The sequence below is a fragment of the Lissotriton vulgaris genome, chromosome 4_1 (genome assembly GCF_964263255.1).
Source record: "Lissotriton vulgaris chromosome 4_1, aLisVul1.2, whole genome shotgun sequence".
NCBI classification, from domain to species: Eukaryota; Metazoa; Chordata; class Amphibia; order Caudata; family Salamandridae; genus Lissotriton; species Lissotriton vulgaris.
Genome location: NC_141691.1, coordinates 1,255,963,740 through 1,255,987,734, shown reverse-complemented (window position 1 = coordinate 1,255,987,734; position 23,995 = coordinate 1,255,963,740). Strand labels below are relative to the sequence as shown.

At 40.5% G+C, this 23,995-nt stretch overlaps 1 protein-coding gene across 1 annotated transcript in view; it reads left to right on the top strand.

Moving 5' to 3' along the window:
• Nucleotides 1-23,995, top strand: part of LOC147723109 (coiled-coil domain-containing protein 102A-like) — a 512,857-nt gene that overhangs the window by 389,977 nt on the left and 98,885 nt on the right. Inside the window, exon 4 of the mRNA XM_086966925.1 lies at nt 22,503-22,585. Coding sequence (XP_086823051.1) covers nt 22,503-22,585 — 83 coding nt within the window. The remainder of the gene's footprint in view (nt 1-22,502; nt 22,586-23,995) is intronic.

Below are 23,995 nucleotides of genomic sequence, written 5' to 3'. Positions count from 1 at the left end.
GAGTGCAGAGTAGTGAGTAGTGAGTGCAGAGTAGTGAGTAGTGAGTGCAGAGTAGTGAGTGCAGAGTAGTGAGTGCAGAGTAGTGAGTGCAGAGTAGTGAGTAGTGAGTGCAGAGTAGTGAGTAGTGAGTGCAGAGTAGTGAGTAGTGAGTGCAGAGTAGTGAGTAGTGAGTGCAGAGTAGTGAGTGCACAGTAGTGAGTGCACAGTAGTGAGTAGTGAGTGCAGAGTAGTGAGTGCAGAGTAGTGAGTGCACAGTAGTGAGTAGTGAGTGCAGAGTAGTGAGTGCACAGTAGTGAGTGCAGAGTAGTGAGTGCAGAGTAGTGAGTAGTAAGTGCAGAGTAGTGAGTGCAGAGTAGTGAGTGCAGAGTAGTGAGTGCAGAGTAGTGAGTAGTGAGTGCAGAGGAGTGAGTGCAGAGTAGTGAGTAGTGAGTGCAGAGTAGTGAGTGCAGAGTAGTGAGTAGTGAGTGCAGAGTAGTGAGTAGTGAGTGCACAGTGAGTAGTGAATGCAGAGTGAGTGCAGAGTAGTGAGTAGTGAGTGCAGAGTAGTGAGTGCAGAGTAGTGAGTAGTGAGTGCAGAGTAGTGAGTGCAGAGTAGTGAGTAGTGAGTGCACAGTAGTGAGTAGTGAGTGCACAGTAGTGAGTAGTGAGTGCAGAATAGTGAGTAGTGAGTGCAGAATAGTGAGTAGTGAGTGCAGAGTAGTGAGTAGTGAGTGCAGAGTAGTGAGTGCAGAGTAGTGAGTGCAGAGTAGTGAGTGCAGAGTAGTGAGTAGTGAGTGCAGAGTAGTGAGTAGTGAGTGCAGAGTAGTGAGTAGTCAGTGCAGAGTAGTGAGTAGTGAGTGCAGAGTAGTGAGTGCAGAGTAGTGAGTGCACAGTAGTGAGTGCACAGTAGTGAGTAGTGAGTGCAGAGTAGTGAGTGCAGAGTAGTGAGTGCAGAGTAGTGAGTGCACAGTAGTGAGTAGTGAGTGCAGAGTAGTGAGTGCACAGTAGTGAGTGCAGAGTACTGAGTGCAGAGTACTGAGTGCACAGTAGTGAGTGCCGAGTAGTGAGTGCAGAGTAGTGAGTTGTGAGTGCAGAGTAGTGAGTGCAGAGTAGTGAGTGCAGAGTAGTGAGTAGTGAGTGCAGAGTAGTGAGTGCAGAGTAGTGAGTGCAGAGTAGTGAGTGCAGAGTAGTGAGTAGTGAGTGCAGAGTAGTGAGTAGTGAGTGCACAGTAGTGAGTAGTGAGTGCACAGTAGTGAGTAGTGAGTGCAGAGTGAGTGCAGAGTAGTGAGTAGTGAGTGCAGAGTAGTGAGTAGTGAGTGCACAGTAGTGAGTAGTGAGTGCAGAGTAGTGAGTAGTGAGTGCAGAGTAGTGAGTGCAGAGTAGTGAGTGCAGAGTAGTGAGTAGTGAGTGCACGGTAGTGAGTAGTGAGTGCACAGTAGTGAGTAGTGAGTGCACAGTAGTGAGTAGTGAGTGCAGAGTAGTGAGTAGTGAGTGCACAGTAGTGAGTAGTGAGTGCAGAGTAGTGAGTAGTGAGTGCAGAGTAGTGAGTGCAGAGTAGTGAGTGCAGAGTAGTGAGTGCAGAGTAGTGAGTGCAGAGTAGTGAGTAGTGAGTGCAGAGTAGTGAGTAGTGAGTGCAGAGTAGTGAGTGCAGAGTAGTGAGTGCAGAGTAGTGAGTGCAGAGTAGTGAGTGCAGAGTAGTGAGTACAGAGTAGTGAGTGCAGAGTAGTGAGTGCAGAGTAGTGAGTAGTGAGTGCAGAGTAGTGAGTAGTGAGTGCAGAGTAGTGAGTAGTGAGTGCAGAGTAGTGAGTGCAGAGTAGTGAGTGCAGAGTAGTGAGTGCAGAGTAGTGAGTGCAGAGCAGTGAGTGCAGGTGCAGAGTGGTGTGTGCTGTTGAGTGCAGAGTGCTGTGTATTGGCAATGTAAATGACAATGCCATTTATTTATGATTTAAAGAAAAAAAAAAGAAATGTCATGAGCAATGCCAATAGCTCTACCTTTAATGATGCAGAGACCATTGCATTGCAAATGCTTGTTGTAAATTGGTATGGACTAATTTGTGTGCATTTTGACCTCTGGTGCTCAGAGAGTCATGTGCTTCAACACCTAAAGCATGGTGTATAATTTGCTAACCCTAACTGTCTTTTCTAATGTTTTCAGTGAAGAAATGGCAAAAATGTTGAAAAGCTCTAAATGTGGCAAATAAGTCAAATTACACTTGTGGACTACAGTGTGGCTTTGCAAATTCTAACACCCACATTGGAGACTTTAAAGCATGGCATATAGGTTGCCTCAGCCACCCTGGAATGATGCAGGTCACACTGCAGCAAACTCAATTCAGAATATTTGTGTTTACATGTTTAGAAGCCTGCGTCTAACAATAGATAAGTCAACTGTACAAGGTGTCTTGGAGCGGAAAAGACCTCTCAGAGTAATGTGTCGAAGTGAGTCATTCCTTGTATGTAACGTGCATGTTTCTGCAGTTATAGACTTAAAAATCGGTACTCCCTGAACTGTCTAACCCAGCATTTATAAAGGCCTTCTTTATGTAGGAAATCCGTATCTGTATCATGTGACTTTGGAAGTACAATAGAAGACACATCTTTGAAGGTTTTTGAGTCAATAAAAAAAGAATTTATTGATGGCCCTTTCAAAGCAAATGAAATGCAAAGCAAATGAATCTTTAATGTTTCAGTTAATTAAAACCATAACAATATCATAATACTAATATAATGTCATTATACAGTTTTTTTTTTAAAGAATGATATAGTTCAGTAATTCTAATAAAACGACAGCAGTGTCCTTCTCATGATGCCAATTTAAAATTTGTCTCATAATACAATAAGAATTTCATTATTTTACAAGTCAGCTGAGGGTCAGTCGTACTAAGTCCTTTAATGATTGCGCCTCTACACGTTTGAATACCCCTGACATTGAATGCTTTTTTCAGTAATTGCGTGCGTTCCATTTTTAGATTAGGACAGACGCATATTAGATGGATGATATCTTGCCAGGCGTCCCCACATAAACCACAAGATTTGATGTCACTATATATCCATGACGGTTGCTTAGCTAGGCTTGGTAGTACCCCAAATCTAGTTGCCATTAATTTGAGTTTCAAGTGCGCCGAGTATGTTGCGCCGAGGTATTCCGCCGGTCGCAGGGTTGTGTATGATTGGAGAACCATCCATCCGTGCGATCTTTTTGATAAGGTGGCTTTGTCTGCCAATAATGATTGTAGTTTTGCCCCCTTGTTAGCTAAACTGCGGAAAATATCACGAAGATGAGTTTTAGAAAATGTATTTATTTTTGCTTAAACACTGGAAGCCCCCTAAACATGTCATGTCAGACTCCCATATTCTGTAAGGACTGTAATCACATTTCTCCATGCCTAGAGGTGCCCAGGCAGAGGAGTGAACCACCATCACCTTTGGCAGCCTGGAGAATAAAGGGACCTTCCGAGAGAGCTAAACATCTGGGAAATTCCTACCAGAATGTTAATGGAAATATTAATTACAGGACCTCACATTCCCAGTAGGCATCAATCGGCAAGTATTTGATGAATCCGGGACAAGGAAAAAGAAGTTAAGACAAACTGAAACACACAAAGGACGAACATGAACTTCTGAATGATTAATGTTTATGTCAAAAGAAATCTATAGTGTTTTGGACAGGAAAACACATGAAACTTTTAATGACATGAGAAACTGGATTATGACATTTTAAGAGAAAAATAATAACCGCTCACCAACTACATTTCCGACAAAATATGACAAGATAAGATAATTTTTGTTTCTGCATCATAAAAGCATGCAGAAAGAAATATGTAGTATAGACAATATTATTCATGTAAATAGTATGGACTGTGACCTTTTAATTGACAAAGTACTATTTCATTGTGAACTCTCATGTTATGGAGTGGATTGGTGTCAGTACAACGCGATGTTTTACAACGCGTTCCGTTACAACGCGATTTTTACATCGCAAATACCATTACAATGCATGCCATTACAACGCATGGCATTACATAGCAGATGGTATTACAACGCATACCATTACATCGTAAGTATTGGTAAGTATATCTTTTTTAAAAAAAATGTAATAAAGTTAATTAAATTAATTTAAAATAATAAAAATAATATAACATTATTAAAACAGTAATTAATTTAATTATAGTAATTTAAAATAATATAATTAATGATATATAAAAAATTTATAAATAGAAAATAATATAATGTAATTAATTACAATAAATATAATTATAATTTAATTAAGTTATAAATAATACATATTATAATTATAATTAATAAAATTAAAAGAATTTAATTAATTAAACATTTTTAAATAATATAATTTAATTATAATCGTTTATTAATACATTTAAATTAATAATATATTAATTTAATATATTTAAAATAATATAATTAATGATATATAAAAAATTTATAAATAGAAAATAATATAATGCAATTAATTACAATAAATATAATTATAATTTAATTAAGTTATAAATAATACATAATATAATTATATTTAATAAAATTAAAAGAATTTAATTAATTAAACATTTTTAAATAATATAATTTAATTGTAATCGTTTATTAATACAATTAAATTAATAATTGTAAATATTGTTATTAATTTAATTAAATTAAATAAAATTAATTTAATTAATTTAATTTATATAAAGTCGTAATACCCCTGTACCCCAAAACCCAAACCCTGCCCTAAAACCTAAAAACACCCCTGTACCCCAAAACCCAAACACTGCCCTAAAACCTAAAAACACCCCTGTACCCCAAAACCCAAACCCTGCCCTAAAACCTAAAAACACCCCTGTACCCCAAAACCCAAACCCTACCCTAAAACCTAAAAACACACCTGTACCCCAAAACCCAAACCCTACCCTAAAACCTAAAAACACCCCTGTACCCCAAAACCCAAACCCTGCCCTAAAACCTAAAAACACCCCTGTACCCCAAAACCCAAACACTGCCCTAAAACCTAAAAACACCCCTGTACCCCAAAACCCAAACACTGCCCTAAAAACACCCCTGTACCCCTGTACCCCAAACCCTGCCCTAAAACCTAAAAACACCCCTGTACCCCAAAACCCAAACCCTGCCCTAAAACCTAAAAACACCCCTGTTTCCCAAAACCCAAACCCTACCCTAAAACCTAAAAACACCCCTGTACCCCAAAACCCAAACCCTACCCTAAAACCTAAAAACACCCCTGTACCCCAAAACCCAAACCCTGCCCTAAAACCTAAAAACACCCCTGTACCCCAAAACCCAAACACTGCCCTAAAACCTAAAAATACCCAAACACCCCAAAACATATACATCAGAACCCCAAAACATATACTCCTATACTCATACTTATTTTAAAAAATACTTAAATTAATATATTTAATTTATAATATTTAAAAACGAAATAAATATTTTTTTATAATTAATAATAATTAAATCAATAATAACATATTAAATAAAATAAAAAATAAAAATTAAATACTTACCAATACTTACGATGTAATGGTATGCGTTGTAATACCATCTGCTATGTAATGCCATGCGTTGTAATGGCATGCATTGTAATGGTATTTGCGATGTAATAGCTGCGTTGTAACAGCATTACGTTGTAAAAGTTCCGTTGTAACGGTAACACACCTATGGAGTTTATTTCTAATCATGCTTTATTCTCATTATTATGTGTGTATAACTAATGGAAATTAGCTACTTATCAAAATGTTAGCTGAATATGACAACATATTCAATTTTGTGTATGTTTTATGTGTAAACGTGTACCCCAAAATGACAAAAGAAAAATGGGTGCTGCACATCCCTAATTAATGCTGTGTTCGTGAAAAATTTCAGAGAATGTATGTTGCACATCTTCTAATGTTATACGCCTAAAATGAATTTTTTATACTTTGATTTAAAATATTTTTACCCATTAGTACTTTCATACATTATGCTGACACATATTATCTATCAACACACTAAGGGGCATATTATCAACACACATCCATAAATATCGCTGAGCGCGATTAGAGCTATTTTTTTTATTGCTGGATTAAATCGCTGCGATAATGCATTTCCTTTTCTAGCAAGGAAACTATATGTACAATGGAGATATGGTACTCTACCTTTAAGAGCTTTTACTAGCAGATGGTATTCCTCTGCCCCAAAAAACTTTCCTGGTTGTAACTGTGACATAGAAAATGATCTGCATGTTCTCTTCTTTTGTCCGGCTTACTGCAAGACCAGGGGGTACTGGCTCATACTCCTGTGCAAAAACATGGGTTTAGTACGGTGCAAGCATGCTTTTAGAGTACTAAAAACAGATACAACCAGACCCATTGTTTGGCACAAGCGAAGGCACTTAATTGACAGCCCCTGATCATTGACCAGTAGCTACCTGTAAGAAACTGTTTTATAATGAAATCATTGTAATACTTTATTTCCTACGTTTTTATATTCAAATATTTATTGTCCACTCTTTTTATATATTGGTCTACAGCAATGCTATTAATTTATTACGTCTGCAAAAATGAACTGAAACGCCATCCATGTATATTGTCTTTTTATATGTCTTTGGTACTCTTTTATATTTTTTATGAACATATATCCAGTTTTCATATATATTTTACGTAAAATTAGCTTGATTAATGTGGGCCTGACTGAAAATGTGAAGTCTCTTGACTTGCTGAGTTGACTGCTTGTGAGAGAATTCCTCAGTATAACCAATAACGTGAAACAGTGTTTTCTTTCCTGAGTTCTCATGTTACTGAGCAAGACACTCTGCAACATTTTTCGTTACATTCCTCAACAGCTGCCTGGGAAACTGCCCTCTTGAACTTGCTTATGTGCTCTTGCTAAAGGAGCATTGTTTAAACGTTTCACTTCTCTGTTTGCTTAAGGACTGCGTAATTTATCCCACCTATTTCTCTACATTTTGTGTCCTCTTTATGCCGCCTGACACTCATCCAATACAAACTGACCAATGAACTGAGTGATATGATCAGATGAGGGGACTCCAGGAGGTGTCACCTGCTGAACTTTAAGAATATAATGTTGCCTGATGGAATAAACACTTAGACACTCTCTGAGCTGGTTGGCATGAGCATACATGCTGCCTGATGGGTTGCTGATTATCCTATTACGCAGATTTGCTGAACGTCCTTGGCACTGTGAACTTGCCTGATGCGGACTCACCTGGCTTCCATTTTGAACTGACGCTTATGTCATATACAACCTAGTGTTCTTTCCCTTGCTGGGAGACTGCTTGAACTGGCATATTTCATGTCCCTTCCTGAACTCTTGAGGTTTGGTATAACTATTTATAATCTAAACCGAATTGCCTTATAATCTGATGCATATTTACTGATGCATTTATTTTTATTTAACCTTTGAGAAAGTATACTAAAATTTTCCATAATAACTCAGCTATCATGATAATTGCTACAAAAGTGAATGTGCATTCTAAATTTTGGTTTATCAATGATCAGGAACGATCATATTAGAGAGATATCAGAGCATCAAATACTAATCTTATTTTTAGTATCGCTTTAACTGAGCTACTGGTTTGTGTGATTTTGACTTGCCTACATATCTTCAGGTGATATTGGCTTGCTGTGATAATCCATTGTTTTAAGAGAAATTTACATGAGTCTAATTTGTAGTTTGTAGTTCAGTTATGCAATTCATGACCATCATTGGATAACTGTTGGTACCCTTGTATCCAACCCCTCTTGGCACAAAACAAGGTCATCGGAGGATCAAGAGAGTGGTATAAATGATCTGACAGAGGAAAAAGAAAAAGAAAAGGTTTTTTTAGTGGGCCCAGTAAACACCACAGAAAGAGTGAGCCTGCCTTTGAATCCGGCTTCACCATAGTCACACTGGCACATTTCAGAGGAGGGAGACCAGATGGACAAAAACATTTTAAATTAATTTTCTATTGGTGGGGTGAGGGAGGGACCTCTTTTTAATAGGCAAGCCTAGGAGCATGTGAGGGATGATACAGCAGCAGAGACATGTTTTCTAAATTTTAGAATTGGGCTTTCAGCATATATTTAGCCATAAGTCATAAAATATGCTAAAAAGCCCTGTATGTTTATTTGGGTAGCTTCAGTCTCCTTCTCCTACTATTGCTAAGTTATCACTATATTTTGCGGCTCCTACCGCAAGCATACTGCTTTCGCTTGATCCAAAATCTCTAGAAATCAAAAATGCGGACTTTCTCATGTCCAAAGGGATAGTGAAATAAAAGTTAAGGGGATGTCATGGATAAGGAAGCAGCAAGCCATTTGGGACTAGACCCATAGCCGTATCAAGGATGGGATGCTGAGAAGTTATGTTGAGTTCCCTTTCATGATTTCCTGAGGAAAGGGTGACTCCTCCGAGGCACCACTGTGCCACCCTACACAGAATATTACACATAACATGAGTCAAATATCCCATTAATAGGGTCACTGTGAGTAGAACAGCAACACAACATTTAAAAAACATAATTTGCAATATTTTAGTTTTTTATTTTAGATGAATTGAACAGACACATGTTTAACCATAATGCCTGACACTACAGGCAGCGTACAGAACTACATTTGGGTGACCATGAGCACAGAAATACCACTGTAGTCTAGACAGCAAAACACTTACCCTCTTTCCAAGCATGGCACCAAGCAGCATGTGCGAAAAGCAGTCTGTCTTCTCTTGAACATATGTAATCTCTGGTAAACTCTTGGCGCATTTCTCACCACCAATGTAAGAGGCCATGACCCTGAGAAGCCAGGGTTAAAAAGCATGTGCCCTCCTTGGTAAATAGCTGAGACCCATCTGAAGACCTCCTAAGGAACATATTCAACTTTTGAATGCACCCCAATAATAGATTCTGCCTAGGTCTGTAAATGAGGGAAGACTTTCCTTTCTGTAGTTAAACTGCACAATTCCCATCTGCCTGAGGAATGAGAAAATTGTCTCCAGTTCCTTCTTGCACTTCAGCTTTTGCCAGAAATGTATGTTTGCTCCAGTGAAAATTCTCTTTTGTGATGAGCAAACACAGAAAGTCCTGAGATGGAAGAAGTTGCTGCCTGCCTTAAAGAGTACCCTACCCTCTGGAACTGCTGTGGCTGAAGGGTGCAGAAAGCCTTCAGGATAGAGAAGCTGCTTCCCAATAGGGGTGGGGGCAGGTTCCGGAGGACCAGTTTGAACTGGAAAATGTGCTGTTGCTTTAAGAATATTTACAGCATAGTGGATAATTTTTTTTATTTCCAGAGCACCCGTAGAAGATGCTAGTCATTCTTAAGGAAATACACTCAGTGACCTCATTTTCAGTGGGGTGTCTCACTCTGAATTTTTAGTATGAAGTTTAAGGGATTCGATGGGACTGCTCACTCAACGTATATACCTAAACCTATGCAGCTCTGTTTGGATAAAGATTCCTCTGTGAATATGTTTTAACTTCAGAAAGCCTAACTGCCATTGCCATGTTAAAGGAAAAGTAATGTATTAAAACTGAAGGACATGTTTTTCACATTGAATAGTTGTTTGTGCACTATGTCTTCTCTTCGTTTTGAAGATGTTGTCATTTTTCAGACGTCTTCTGTTAGTTAGTGAATACTTAGGCACTTGTTATGTATTAGACAACTAATAGTGAGGTTCGGTAGGAGAGGAGGCAACAGGAAGAAAGAGTCATAAGAAGAACATTCTGGACCACAGAATACCAATGATGTAACATTTCAAGGTCTAATGTCTAAAGACTATTGTACTCGTCTGACTATTCCCAGGAGTTTACTGAAATACTATCAGAGGACTCAGGAAGTGAAACTAAATTACATTGCAACCTAGAACATTGTGTGTTTATATTAGTGCAAGGTCCTAGAGCAGTTGCCATATTCCTTCCCTGATTCTCTGACTGGAGACTCATCTTTGAGCTTCTGACACCTTTATTCATGACAGTCTACCATACTTAGTTATTGAAGGTCTTCTGATTTTGATCTGAGAATACTATCCAGCTTATTATGCAAAGACTTTATGCTTATGCTTTGATTTCTCTCGTCAGAACTCTTTATTACAACAGTAACTGTTATTTTGACCAATATTGTATTATAATCAAATAGCAAAATAATAGATTATATTAACGTTTAATGCTGAGATCTAAAGATGAATACTTCATGAATAAACAATGAAAAGCTAAGACAATTGAAAATAAAGCACTTTAACTTACACTAATTCGCTTTAATGACTGTACTAAAAGTTTGTAATCATTTGTTGCTTTCTATCTATGTATATGAATGCTCCTCACTTCTCTTTGTCAACAATCAAATGTCCATACGACTAGTGGTGGGGGGTATTTAATGATTAAACCTGAATATTAAGGTATAGAAAACCCAGCGTCCTCACTGCCAAGCATGGGTCAGGGATTTCTTACACAAACCAGTTTACTTTGGTGAGTTATAATGTTTGGACCTTATGGCAACTCAATAAGTTTGATGTCAGATCTTGACATCTGTTTCTAAATAAACTGGTCCTATACACCACTTATTTTATTGCATAAATGTATTTGGCACGTTGTTAAACATTCATGAGTTTTTTGGGCGTCAGCCAGATTATAGTATGCATTTCATTCTTTATCATCTTCAATATGGGAAAATGTTGCATGTAATATCTTGAGCGTTCTCCTTTCTGGTCTTTATATCTGCAGATTCTGCTTCCCTTTCATTATCACAGTTGTTAATTATCAGAAACAGGTTTTTGACTGGAGATAGGCACTGATGATAATCAATTAAACTTTTCTTATGTTGCCCCTCCACACTGGCTGTGAAGGCTCACTTGCATGTAACCTTATGATTTCTTAACTTTATGTTTTTTGAAAGGTGTTTCAGCTCACTCTACCAGTTTGGGTCTTTTCTTGGGTGGAAATGAATAGGTTACTTATAGATGATACTTATCACACTAATTCCAACTTTTACTTATCACAATATTGATATTTTCGACTGCCTGAACCTAACCGTGCATGGTCTTCTCCACTTTGGGGGTTTTGACAGAAAGGTTTATTGAGAGTAAGAGAAGATCCTTTCTAGCCAGTAGTTGTGAATGTGTAAAAATATTTTTCCACAAATAATATTTTTCTAAAAATAACTATCTGCCTTCAGGAAGGACTCCATTTCATGATTAATATTGATATAATTACTATTTATTAATTTAATTATTATTAATATGATATGAATTGAAATCAGTGTAAATAGGATCATTGTTTATAATCCACCCTTTATTTAGTTACAATTGCTATTTATCAATTATATCATAGGCTGTATTGTTAGTAGACTATGTACAATAGTACTGAAATTGATTACTTCACCTTTTATAAGGAAAACTTTTAGTGAAAGAAGTGTTGATTATATAATTTCTAGCAAGAAAAATTATAAAGGTGTAAGAAAAAGTATATGGACTTTATAGTACTTATCCAGCTGCTCTCCTTGGCAGAGTGTTGAGGGTTTCTGTCAAATAAGCAGTTGCATTTAGGAAAGTATTTTCATAGCTAATAAATCTGTGCCATCACTCCGTGTTTCACAAATCTTTGTCATGCCTTCTTATCTCCCTTAATGGACTCAGAATGCCATGAATGTATTACACTAAAATTGTTCATCAATAGAGTACAAGTTTATACTTAGCTGTGGAAGGCATCAAAAGTGTACTTGAACACAGGTTCCTGTGGCTATGGACCAATCATACATGTCTAGATAAAAATCTGGTTGTTTGTTGCAGCTGGTGAAAATACCAGGCACAGGCTTTTAACCTTCTCCACTGGTGAGGAAACAGCTCCAGCTCTGACTGCCCTCTGAAAAGCATGTGCTGTCCCCATACTTTCCCGTCACTTTGTTATTTGGGACTTCTGTGTATTTATAATTTCACATGCCTGATATGGACGAGGCAGAAGATGTGCCTGCATTAAATTGTGATTTCCCTTTAGGTTGTCTACTTCTGTCTTGTGGCCAAGACGATCTACATACTGCTGCAGCACGAATCCCTAACCCTTGAGAGCAAGTAGATGTCCAGTGAGTTGAAGGAATATACAGTCACCTCTTTCCAGGACAACTGTATTGAAAAGTAGCTGAGCTCTCCTTCCCCTTAGGGTGTTCTTGGCACTTCCAAGCATCTAAGACATTGGTCAAAACAGCCTGTTTTTGGTCACTATTCATAGCCTTATGAGCTGGTAGCCTCATCTCACTTTTTTTCTTTTCCTAAAAGGCCAGAAATACATCCAGAACAGTACATTCTTCATCAGTTACAGGATGTGACAAATCTATTATTTTCTGTTGGTTCCTTTTTGCACTCTAGACAGTTCATACTGTTGATTTCTGAAACAGCTCAGGCTTGATGCCCACACTTGAGTTAAATGTACACTGCTTAAAATGCCAGCCATTTTCAATATAAAGTTGTCATATTTGGGTGCGTGGCCAAGATGATGGCCAGCTGAGACGTATTCCTGTGTCTCTCCATCGAGCTGCCGTTCCATCCAGTATATCAGCATGCATCCCAGGGACTTTTTTCCCTCCCCTGTGTGTCTCGGCTCAACAAACTTATAGGGCACTAGCCAAAGCATGGAAACTAGCTGACAGAGGCACTGTAGCTGTAATCGGTGATCAGGGGAGGAGAAAGCAAGTCAGCAAGATGGTGGAGCTGCTGCCCAGCCCTGGTAGAGTCTAACATAGATAGCCTCTGCTTTGCTTGACAGCGATATTCTGGGAGCTCTACAGAAGGGACCTGGCTGTGTGGCTGTCCCTGGGGGCCAGAAACTGAGAGTGAGCCCAGCGGCCACATCCTCCTCTGTGTTGTGGACCTCTCGGTTCCCCGAGGAGCTGAGTGTGAGAAAGCACCACCCTTCCCTGGGGGTGCCGAGGCTCCGGACGTGGTGCTGCAGTGGAGCACATGCCCTCTCCTGCTCCTGGACTGAATCCCAAGGGCGTGGTTACCAGAAGTGCTAACCCATGACCCGGCTGTGATTTCTGCTCCCCATCACCCAAGTACTCCTCCCAGAGTCCTCTTCACACAGAGACTGTACCAGCTGGCCTACACCAGTCCTGGGCCCTATCCTCCTGGCATTCTCCTGGACTCAGCTAGAAGAACTGAACACGCTTCTTGGCCCACCACATACCTCAGAGTCTCAACACAGTGCTCCTGTAGACCTGCAGTTAACTGGAGTGTGATAATCAGTCTGGCCCTCCATAATCAGCTCATATCCATGGACTCCACAGTTGGTGAGACTTACTGCCAGACTCTGGGTACCTGCCGGCCACATACGTAGATTTATCCCTTGCATAAACAAGACGCAGGACTTAAAATCGACCATGCCAGCGTGATGACACCCTCCCGAATGGGCAACATTACCTAATTATCACGAGCCAGTCAGCTGGACAAATCTTTGGAAGATCCCCCATAGTCCTACAACCTGTGGATCCAGTGGGGCTGTGAACCTGACGTTCTTGACACATCACTTCCATTCTTTTTCTGGATTGTACCGGGCTGCTTGCTCTTGGTTAATCTTTCGGGGTTCTGAGGTTTAATTGACCCACTCTTCACTATTTACAGATCATGCCATCATGGCCGCTGAGACTATGGCTACTGGAAAGGGAAAAAGGACCGCAGATTGAAGGACATGGTCACTAAACTCATCAGCTCACAGCCTGAGGGAACCTCGCCATCCTTGGAATCGAAAATCTCGCCGGATGGCAGAGAAGCTGAGTCCCAGGTTACCCACCCTTTCCTGGAGGCTCTCTTTGCATCTCTACAGGATGACCTTCAGACTCTCAGGAAGGAATTCTCCAATAATCTTAAATAGGCTATCCAGGACATTGACAGTTTGGGAACTCCTTTGCAATCTCAGGAAAACAAATTCCTAAAGAGTCTTCTAGCAGTTCCTGAATCCACCTCTTCATATATAGCCACTAGGAACTGTCCATCCCCTACATTAGTGAATACATCAGTATAGCAGCTCTCATGCTCTTGCATGGAATGCGGACTAAAGAGGAGATCAAATTCACAAATGAGATTATAATGGATTGTTTAGACCTAGAACCCCATAATAGAAATCCCCTGGCTACAGCATATTCAAAAGCTAATAATTGAGTGTAAGGTGGATGTTGATTTTAAAGATCCCATGTCGATCCTGAAATATAGCAAAAGGGACTTAAAAATGAGGCTTGCAGAATCAAGAGATGCATCAAGAAATACAGCAGTTTGCCTTAAACATTCAGTTAAATCATACTGTGAAGGCCCATCTTTTTTGACTACCCAACTATAATTATTGTTTACAAGAAATTTACAACACATTTTCCTTTTAACTAGATTACGATTGGGCACTCTCCATCACTTGATTGTGTTCCCCAAGATGGGCAAGTGAAACTGTACTCTTCCAAACTGCCCTTGCGAGGGAAAATCATCACAAACGACAATGCACTTCATACGTTTTTGTAATTTCTACAGAAATATCAGGAAGTATGTTTCACGACCTCTATTTATTGATTGCAATTCCTATTTTTATAAACATGCCTTCAATTATATCTGCACTTTGGAAAATGTAACTGTCTGCAATGCAGCAATTACTTTTGTACCAATGGCGATCAAAAGAAGAACAAATAATTCTCATCTGGAGGCCTTATTATACAAAAATATTTAGGCTTATAAGTATTGACCAGCCTCTTTTTTATTAAAAGTTTTATCCCTTTTCCCTAATCCTTTTTATAATGTTTGAACGTTTTATTAATCTCTCCTAATTGCCTCAGTATTAGTATGTACTATATTGCATCATGTATTGGATTGTGTCAACTAATGTTTTGTTAATTGAATAATGAAAATGTTTAGTATGCTTTTATGGTTTTATTTTATAAACCAAATAAACCTTGACTTGCCTTGACAGTGTGGGCAACAGAGTTTCAAATCTGGAAAATCATGAAACAAGTTGTGATGAGGAGATCAAGTAGTTGCAACAGGAGGTTCTTCAACTCCGAAATCAATATTTAGACTTACAAGCACATAAAAAAGATTTGGAAAACATGATCATGATGCAATGATATACGCATTATAAGGATACCTGCTGGGGTCGAGGGATCTGACATCACACAGTTTGTCATGGGGCTCTGCAGTTCGATTCTGGAGGATCCACCAGACACTGAAATCAAGCTAAGTATAAGGCCTGGCTTGGCCCTAAGAGACTTGACTCTGCACCCCCAGCAGATGTTCCACCATGTGACCTCAAGTTCCCCTTGGAGGAGCGCATCCTCCCAGCAGCCAGAGACAAAAACCCAATAAAATGTCAGGGCTTCAAGCCAACACTCTACCAGAACCTAGCTGCCCCCACCCTTCAAAAACACAGTGCCTTCTGCTCGGTGACTGCTCACCTTCTATTCACAGGCATTTTATACTCATGGGGGCACCCCTTCCACCTTGTCTTTTGTCTGAACAGAAAACGATACCAGCTTCATGTACAGGAGGAGGCATGTCAGCTTCTGGGCATTGAGGATGTTCCATCTGAACTATCCTAGTCCAACCGTCATGAGTGGGAATCTCGCAGGGACCGCCGAAGAGGGGGCACCAGAGCATCTCCCACAGAGCTCTGTCCTGATCCAGAGACTATAGCTAAAGAACGGCAAGCAGTTCTGGAGACATTAATTGCTGCCTTTACTGGAGCTGCTGTGCCATGAAACTAGCTGTGAATCATCATCTTTTAGATCTAGGTGGGTGGTTTGGGCGGCGGGTGGTGAGGCAGGGACCCTAGGCTACGAGACACCCTTCCAATATCTCTATCAGTTGTGTCCTCAGCCCTGGACACTGTCTTTTCTGGACTGTGTTTACACAGTTGTGTGTTCTTTTTCTTATTTCTTTTAGTGGGGAAGTACAGATAACAGCCTCACTTCCCTGCTTCCTCATATCTCATAGTGGCTCCTATACTCTTTTGCAAACTGCAGGCCAGTCTTTCCTGTCTTCAACACTTAGGCACCCACATCTGTCTCTTGCAGGAAACTCACCTGCTTGCTAGGGGTCGCCATAGGTAATGGTCCAGAGCCTTTCTGCACCAATTCTTCCTCTCCAATTCTACGAAATCTGCGGGAGTAGCTATATTCATATGAATCTCCTTTCGGGGGAAAATAGGCCCCAATCAAGCTGAAATCGGGGGTAGGTTGCTTCGGTATTCTTAGGCGATTATACCTTTACTCTGGGAACTATATGCACTCTTAACAAGGTTCAGTAACATTTCATACATAGTGGAGTGGCATATGTGATGGCTACCCTGGATAAACTTCATTTTTGATAATGACCTTGACAGATCTGCCTAACACAACAGTCAGGGTGGAGCCCTCTTCCGGAACGGAGCACTGTGGTTAAAAGATATAGGTCTGGGACTCGATAACAATCACAAACGTTGGCAGGTGGTGCATTTCTTGATCAGACATAATATAGACATTGCCTTCCTGCAGTAAACACATTTGCCTGTTTCAGACCCTTCCCGCTTTGCCTCAAGCTGGGATGCACACAGTTACTTCGCTAATTTTAGTAATTATGCAAGAGGAACAGCGGTTCTTATACACAAGAGAGTTCCCTTTAGCTGCCAGCTAATGGTCAGTGATAAAGATGGCAGGTACACCATTGTAACAGGGTCATTGATGGGTCACAAGGTTACATTGATGTGTGTCTACGCCCCAAACACTGATTCCCCGGAATTCTTCCATATTCTACACGCACAGCTCTCTAAATTAGAACCCAGTCTGATTCTGGTGGGTGGGAATTTCAATCTCCTTCTAAACACCGACCTGGATAGTATGGCCACCTTGCCAGAAACAAAACCTTGAGCGCGGCGCGCTCTCCTTGAACTGTGTGACCAGTTTTTGTTGATAGACATACGGTGCAGGCGCAACCCTTCTCTTACTAATTTCACACACTGTTCGGGACAATACGAGACATGGACCAGAAATTATCTTTGGCTACTCTCCCCCGGAGTGCCTCCTGGTATCATGCGCTGAATACCTTTCCCAGAACGTACTCAGATCATTCCCCGGTCCAGTTTTGTCTCCATGTCCCTCGACCAAAGGGGTTTGAAAGACAGTGGCTCTTCCCTAGTCGCGCCCTTCTCCACAACCGTTTCTGTCATGAGGTCAGAGAGGCCATAGAAGACTACTTTGATATTAACACCGGCTCGGTGGACACCTGGGCTGTGCTGTTGGAGGGGTTCAAGGATTACATCCACGGTGTGTGCATTTCCAAACATGCAGGGGTGCTTAAAGATTTACGTGCAACACTGAGGAGACTAGAGGGTGAACTCACGGATCTAAACAACGAGTCTCGACATGCCCCCACATCTTCCTCTCAGGGTAAGAGGCTGACCCTCCTCTCGGAATACAGAGACACAGCGGATCGCGAGATCCTATACTTGGGCAAATATCAAACTGCCCAACATTACAGAGAAGATGACCGCCCAGGTCGTAGCCTGGCTCAAATACTCAGGCCACCCTACAGCAAAGCATGCATCACTGAGATCCGCACCTCAAAAGGGACTCTACTCACATCCCCAACTGATATCCTGGAGGAATTCCGGTCTTACTACATCACGTTATATGCCTCAAGACTGGGCTGGGACCCTACCATACAGGAAGCTTATATCTTGGAGGTTGCTCTTGTATACCTAGAAAAAGATATGCAAGACTTCCTGGCAGAACCTATTACTGAGAATGAGGTACTTGGAGCCATCAAAGTGCTCCTTAGCTCCTCCGCCCCTGGCCTAGACGGCTTTACTGGGGAGTTTTACAAGGCCTTCTCAGACCTGTTGGCACCACAATTGATTGAAGCATATGCGGAAGCCCTGGAAAAACAAACCCTGCCCCCCACTTTGAGTGAAGCGGTTATTATTCTCCTCCCTACGCCCGGTAAAGACCCGTCTCTCTGTGGATCATGCAGGCCACTTTATCTACTTAATGTAGACTATAAAATACTTTATTGCCAATAGACTCTCACAATTATTAACCAAAGCAAAGGTGCATCACCCCAAGGTTCTAAATACAAATCAAATGTCCATATTCAGGAATTCTTTTATGTTTCTTTTATTTCCTTTTTTATTCTCTTTTTCTTTTCTTTTTTGTTATTGTTCCAGAAGACACAGTGCAAACAAGATAGCGGACAACCGTCGCGTTTCGACAAAATACAGGACTTCTTCAGGGCATTGATTAAGGAGGGATTGGCCCATCCGATTGTGTTCAATCCCGCGCTTAATTTCTTATTGTTCGCCGTTCCCCATCCTCGCATTTGCTATGGGAGTGCCCGAAACTCACATCCTATTGGAGACAATTGTTAAACAAGGTCGATACCCATCTTAAGACCCAGCTTCCCCATGTTCCTGGTTATATTATCCTGGAAAGATTAGCAATTGAGAACAAAGTTTGTATCTGCAATCTTTTGTCCCGAGTACCGATTTGCAAATTTTAAAATGTTTTTAATCTGTCAGATGCTTCTGGTTGCACAGACATATGATGCCAACAACTAAAATTAAAGTTTACAATGATTTTTCATTGTGTACCAACCATGCTGCATTTCATATGGTAAAATCTAATTATTGAGAAATGGGTATGAATGAAGCATGTAGTGATAAAATATGCACAAGAATATATAATAGTTTAGGAATAGTGGCTATTTGTACACCTCTGAATTTGGGGTTACTCATACTATCATGTTACTCAGAGGTCAGTTTAAAACATGTGTTCTTTCTAGCTCACTGCCTTACATTCAGAAGCCAATAATTAAGAGAAAACAAATATTCTCCTAATCTGTCTTCCCACAGATTTTCCAAATATAAAAGGCAATCAACTTGTTTGAGGCATTGCAGTTGTATGGGTGGCCTAGCCTCCAAATTCCAACATGAAGACATAAAATTTTCTGCATCAACATTAACCATCTTTGGAGGTGTAAGTAGCTGTTGAATTTGGACCTGGGCTCTGCCGCTACACAGAGAAACCTACCTAAACTAAACATTTCTGAACACTAGATCCATAGAGGAGTATGCTGTGGCCTGATTTGTATAGATCCCACTAACTTTTCAAGCGCACAATATCCTGCAAACCTCAAACTTTGGCTAAAATCATTCATTGTCCATGCATTTCTGTGAAGGAAAGTTCAGCAGTAGGCAAAGCAAAATTCCTACCACCCGGCATTCCCTAATTTTTCCTAATGAAAACGGTATCCCTCTTGTGGAAGTGTGCAAAGTTCCTGCAACAGGGAAGGCCAATAAATACAATGCTACTACAGGTGTGGGGCTAGAAAGGAGCAGGGAGGCAGAAAGCTAACTAAGTGAGTGGTACAGAAAACATCACATCATGTCCAATCTCCCCTGATGACTATTGGCAGGTCAGGTCTGCAAAAATATTGTGGCAGAAAAAGGGCATATAATTTCTCATATTTTCAAATTTCAAGAATACAATTCTGAGCAGAAGGTGGTTAATTCACCGACAAAACTACCATACCCTGCAGTGTCAGTATTTACAATTTGCGATAAATAACTCACCCCTTTGTGGCCTGCTTATATATGTAACATCTTGTCATTTATTTTAGGGGGACGCCAACAGGGACAGGATAAAAGTATAGGCCCTAGCTGCCGATCTTGATGAATCCCTTTATGTTGGGACTTAAAAACCTTTTCGGAAGACAGATGTCCTTCAAAATGGCAACACAGCTAGCTAAAGCTGACTAGCAATTCAATGTTGGCGGCTGTGACTTCAACTGCATTTCCGATCACGGTGGGCTCTCTGTGCAGAAAGTGGGTAAAGTGTTCTAAGCGCCCCTTCCTACAGTTTGAGGTCAGGAGGAATATGCCTCAAAGCCAGCCAAGAGTCCAGGACCTGGGGGCACCACTTGGGGGTTAGAACTCACTCCAACAGAGGCCAGCAGCAGGGTCCAGTGTATGTGGGTACTCATCAGCTATGTAGTTGCAGATAAAAGTCCTCAGGAAGTTTGTTGTATCCCTGTCTCTCAAAGAGTAAGTCACTTCTGGGGTCCTGGGTTCAAGGCAATCTGGTACAATCTTGCTTCATGTTCCTCAGACAACAGGGCAGTTTCTCTTCTGCTTCTTTACAGGACTAAGAGTGTTCTGATGAGGGTACTGGAAATTCCATGTGTATGTCCAGTGCCTGCCTGGGGGTTGGGAAAAGTCCTGGCCACTGCTTAACCAATGGATTATATGTTCCCTAAGATGACCCTATCCACATTTGCAGCATCTCCTGTGTGTTTTATGGTAAAGTATCATACAGTACCCCTCTTTCCCTAAATCCAACATGTCAGAACCTTTCTTCCCATGGTCAGAGAGCACTGTGCTCACACAGAGGTGCTGGTATGATAATAGGCAACCCCTCACTTGTGATACTCCAAACTAATTCTGAGGCTGCTCTCCCTCCCACTGGGTTTGGAACCAAGTCATGTAGGAAGATAAAAGGGGGGCAGGCCTTGGTGTGACCTCATCTGCCAGTGACAGGGTAGGCATTCATTGAAGCTCAGGAACACTGCCCAAGGATGAGCAACGTGCCCCACACCCAAACCCTTGTGCATTATTTGGGAGCGATTCACATCTCACCAAAGGGGAGCCATCAGCAGTCGTGTGCCTCTGGACACTGGCAGAAAGGTTCTTTTGGCTTTAGACAGAAAAATTAAAACTTTCTAAAAATGTAATTTCCAAAATATTGATATAAAATCCAACATGATCTTTAAGTTGGATTTTAAATTACTATTAAAATTAGTCCATGAATTTTTTTTTCTAGCAACTTGGAAACTAAAATGAAGCGCTATAAGTGTTAGAGTGTATTCCAGTGTGGTCCTGTGAGCCTTGCCACAGTGAAAAATGACTTTGGAGGTTTTTCACTGAAAGGACACATAAAACATAAAATCTGCACTACTTTTTAAATACAATTCACCCTGCCCTTTAGACATTAGGTCCTACCTTAGGTGACTTATTAGTAGAAAAAAGGAAGATTTAGGCCTAGCAAAATGTTTGTTTTGCCAGATCTAAATGTCAGTTTAAAACGTCACATCTAGGCTGCAGTGGCAGGACCAGAGACATGTTTTACAGTGCTACTTGAGTGGGTGGCACAATGAATGCAGTAGCTGACAAGTTGCACCTAATTTATAGACACTGGATATATGTGCTCAAGAAATTGGGTATCAGCTGAGGAGGGTGGATGCTCCACGCATGCAACAACCACAATCCTTTTCAGGGTGAGCCACAAAAGCCACTAAATCAACCTATACCCAACCCACTGGTAGCTTGGCACAAAAGTAGTCAGGCTTAACTTCAGAGGCAATGTGTAAAGTATTAATGCTTGACACAAACAGTAATGAAGTGAAAACACAACACAAGACAAATCCCAACCAATTTAGAAAAAAAGAGTACATTTTAATGAACACTGTTCTATTCTATGAAGCATTTGTAAAGCACATAGCTACCCAGTGGCATCCCAGCGCTGGAAGTGAGGCACAGAATCGCTGGGAGACTTAAAGGGTCCCGTCCCGAAAGAGTCACATTTTTAATTACTCCTGCAAAAGGTAGCTTATTTTTGATTGAGCAAAGAGAGAGTGGAAGGCTGTTCCACAATTTAACTCCATTGTATGTGAAGGAGCGTCCTCCATATTTTGCCTTCTTGATGACAGGCACCTTGGCAAGATGGATATTGAAAGAACACAGGGATCTGATAGCATGATGGCAGACAAACTAAAGCCCAATCAGAAGAACTGGAGAAATGCTATTAGAAAGTTTTTAGTGAAAATAGCACATAGAGGGACAAAGCGCCACTCTCCGTGTTTTGTTGCACTGGACCAGGGGAAAGTCACAAGTTCTGGAGACTGAAATGGAGCGCAGGTCAGATAAAGGGACCGGCTTAGTCCAGGTGAAAAGTTACCTTCTGAGTCTGTAGCAAAATGTCCTATGTTGGTGAGGGCCAAGAGGATCAGACTGAGCCTTGTGAGGAAGATATTCAAGATTTGCTATGATACTATTATTTCTTTGTTTGTCTAACTTGGAACATGGCAAACAGATACATACCTTGATCCCATTCATGACTGGTCAAATTGCTAAAGTCAGACTGCTATTGGCTTATTATTCATTTGCGATGTCCAATCAAAAGCATTAAAAACTATTCTAATATAACTATTCAGAAGCCATTTAACTTAGGTATTAGGTCTATTCAGATAAATGGACAAATGCATGTTACATTATCTATTGCTATCTGGTGTTGACAGCAGAAAATGTAACTGAAGACGGACAAGGATAGTTTCGAGTTATTTAACCTTTTCTCTTTATTTGAGCAATTTAATACTTTTATTCTAATGTGTCTCTGGCTAATGAAGTAATCCACAGTTTGTTAAATTTCAGTTTTGCATTTATATGTTTTTGTTTTCTACGTTGACTGCTACTTGCTTCGCAACAATTATTTTTGAAGATAAAAAATAAAAATAAATAAATGTTTAAAATTTTCACCACATATTTCTATTTTTAGATTACGAGCAACTCTGGAAATGCGGATTAGGAAATTGGAAACTGAACTAACTCAGTGGAAATTGAAATATGAAGAAGCTACAGGTAGCTATTTCCAAACTTTATGTGTGCAGAGCTGTGAACACTAGTGTGTTTTGGACGATTTCAGGGAAAATCCAGTTCTATTTAAATATCCATTGTTACTTTTATTAGCAAAAATATAATTTATTAAAGACAGGGGGCCAGATTTATCAATCTTTCACGCAGTGCAATGCAGCAAGCCTCCTTACTATGCTGTGTGAAAGGGCAGGAATGCGCTGTATTTACCAATATACGGTGCAATACTGGCCTTTCCTATCGGTAGCACACCTTTTGCTGCCTAGCGTCAATGCAGACAACCTTGCATCTTGTTACAAGGTGCCTAGGTTGTAGGCAGGTTTGTTTTTGTGCAGGAAGCGTAAATCTAGTAATGCACCATAATCCATGGGTGGATGCTTGGGAACACTTACGCTCCACCCATGGAACGTCTCCGTGCTGCAGAGTAATGCAAGACAGCAAATTGTGCTGCCTTGCTTTGCTCTAGATTTATCAAGCCATATAGGCTGTGTGGCTTGATAAATATTAGGTCTTGCATCCCCCTTGTGCTTCCTTGCATGGCACAAGGACGTGTCAAAACCCTGATAAATAGGGGCAAGGGTATTTTCATAGATAATGGCGTTAGGTTACCACTGCATCTAGAATTCTACCTAGCTTAACTGCTTTAGTTTTCAATTCTATAAAATAATTGGTTATTTGATCCAGCAGTACTCATCTGACCCAGATACATTTAGTTTTATGCGTTCAGTTTTTGAATGGATACATAATTCAAAATATAATCACTAACAATAGCATATGTCTATGTTCTATGCAAGTCACTTCAATAAACCCACCAGATCCCCCAGTCCCATTGAAAGTCCAGTGGCAGTTTGTCCATAGGGGAGTAGGGACGTAACACCTGACCATCACCTACATCACACATAATCACACATTTTCCCTTGCACACTTTCCTCTCACCTGTTTAGGGGCAGGGGCATGACAGAGCTCTCTCTCCCAGCATCACAGTAGTTCAGTGGGATGACCTGAAGCTGTTAACTGAACTGCACATGTCAGATTGTCGGTGTTTTTACTGTGGCCAGACTGACATGCACAGTTCAAGTTTCTGCAATCAACAGCTTAAAGGCAGTTGAGAAGCAGAGGCACAACCCCGTAGGTGTCCAATGGAGTGTTGTGTTTGCCTTCTCCTGCCAATACCAGCAATACTTTTATGCTGTTCAAGATTTTAGGCAGAATGAGAGCAGTGCTTGGATTGGCTCCAATGTTTTTGTCCAGAAACCAGCAAGAGGCAGTAGGAACTTCATGTAGGCTGCAGAACATCATCGTGCAAGGTAATTTTTGTTTTAAAGGATTGAACGTAATGCTTTGTGTGCTGCAAAATTCAGCACACATACTAAGAGGAAATAACGAGGAGAAATAAAG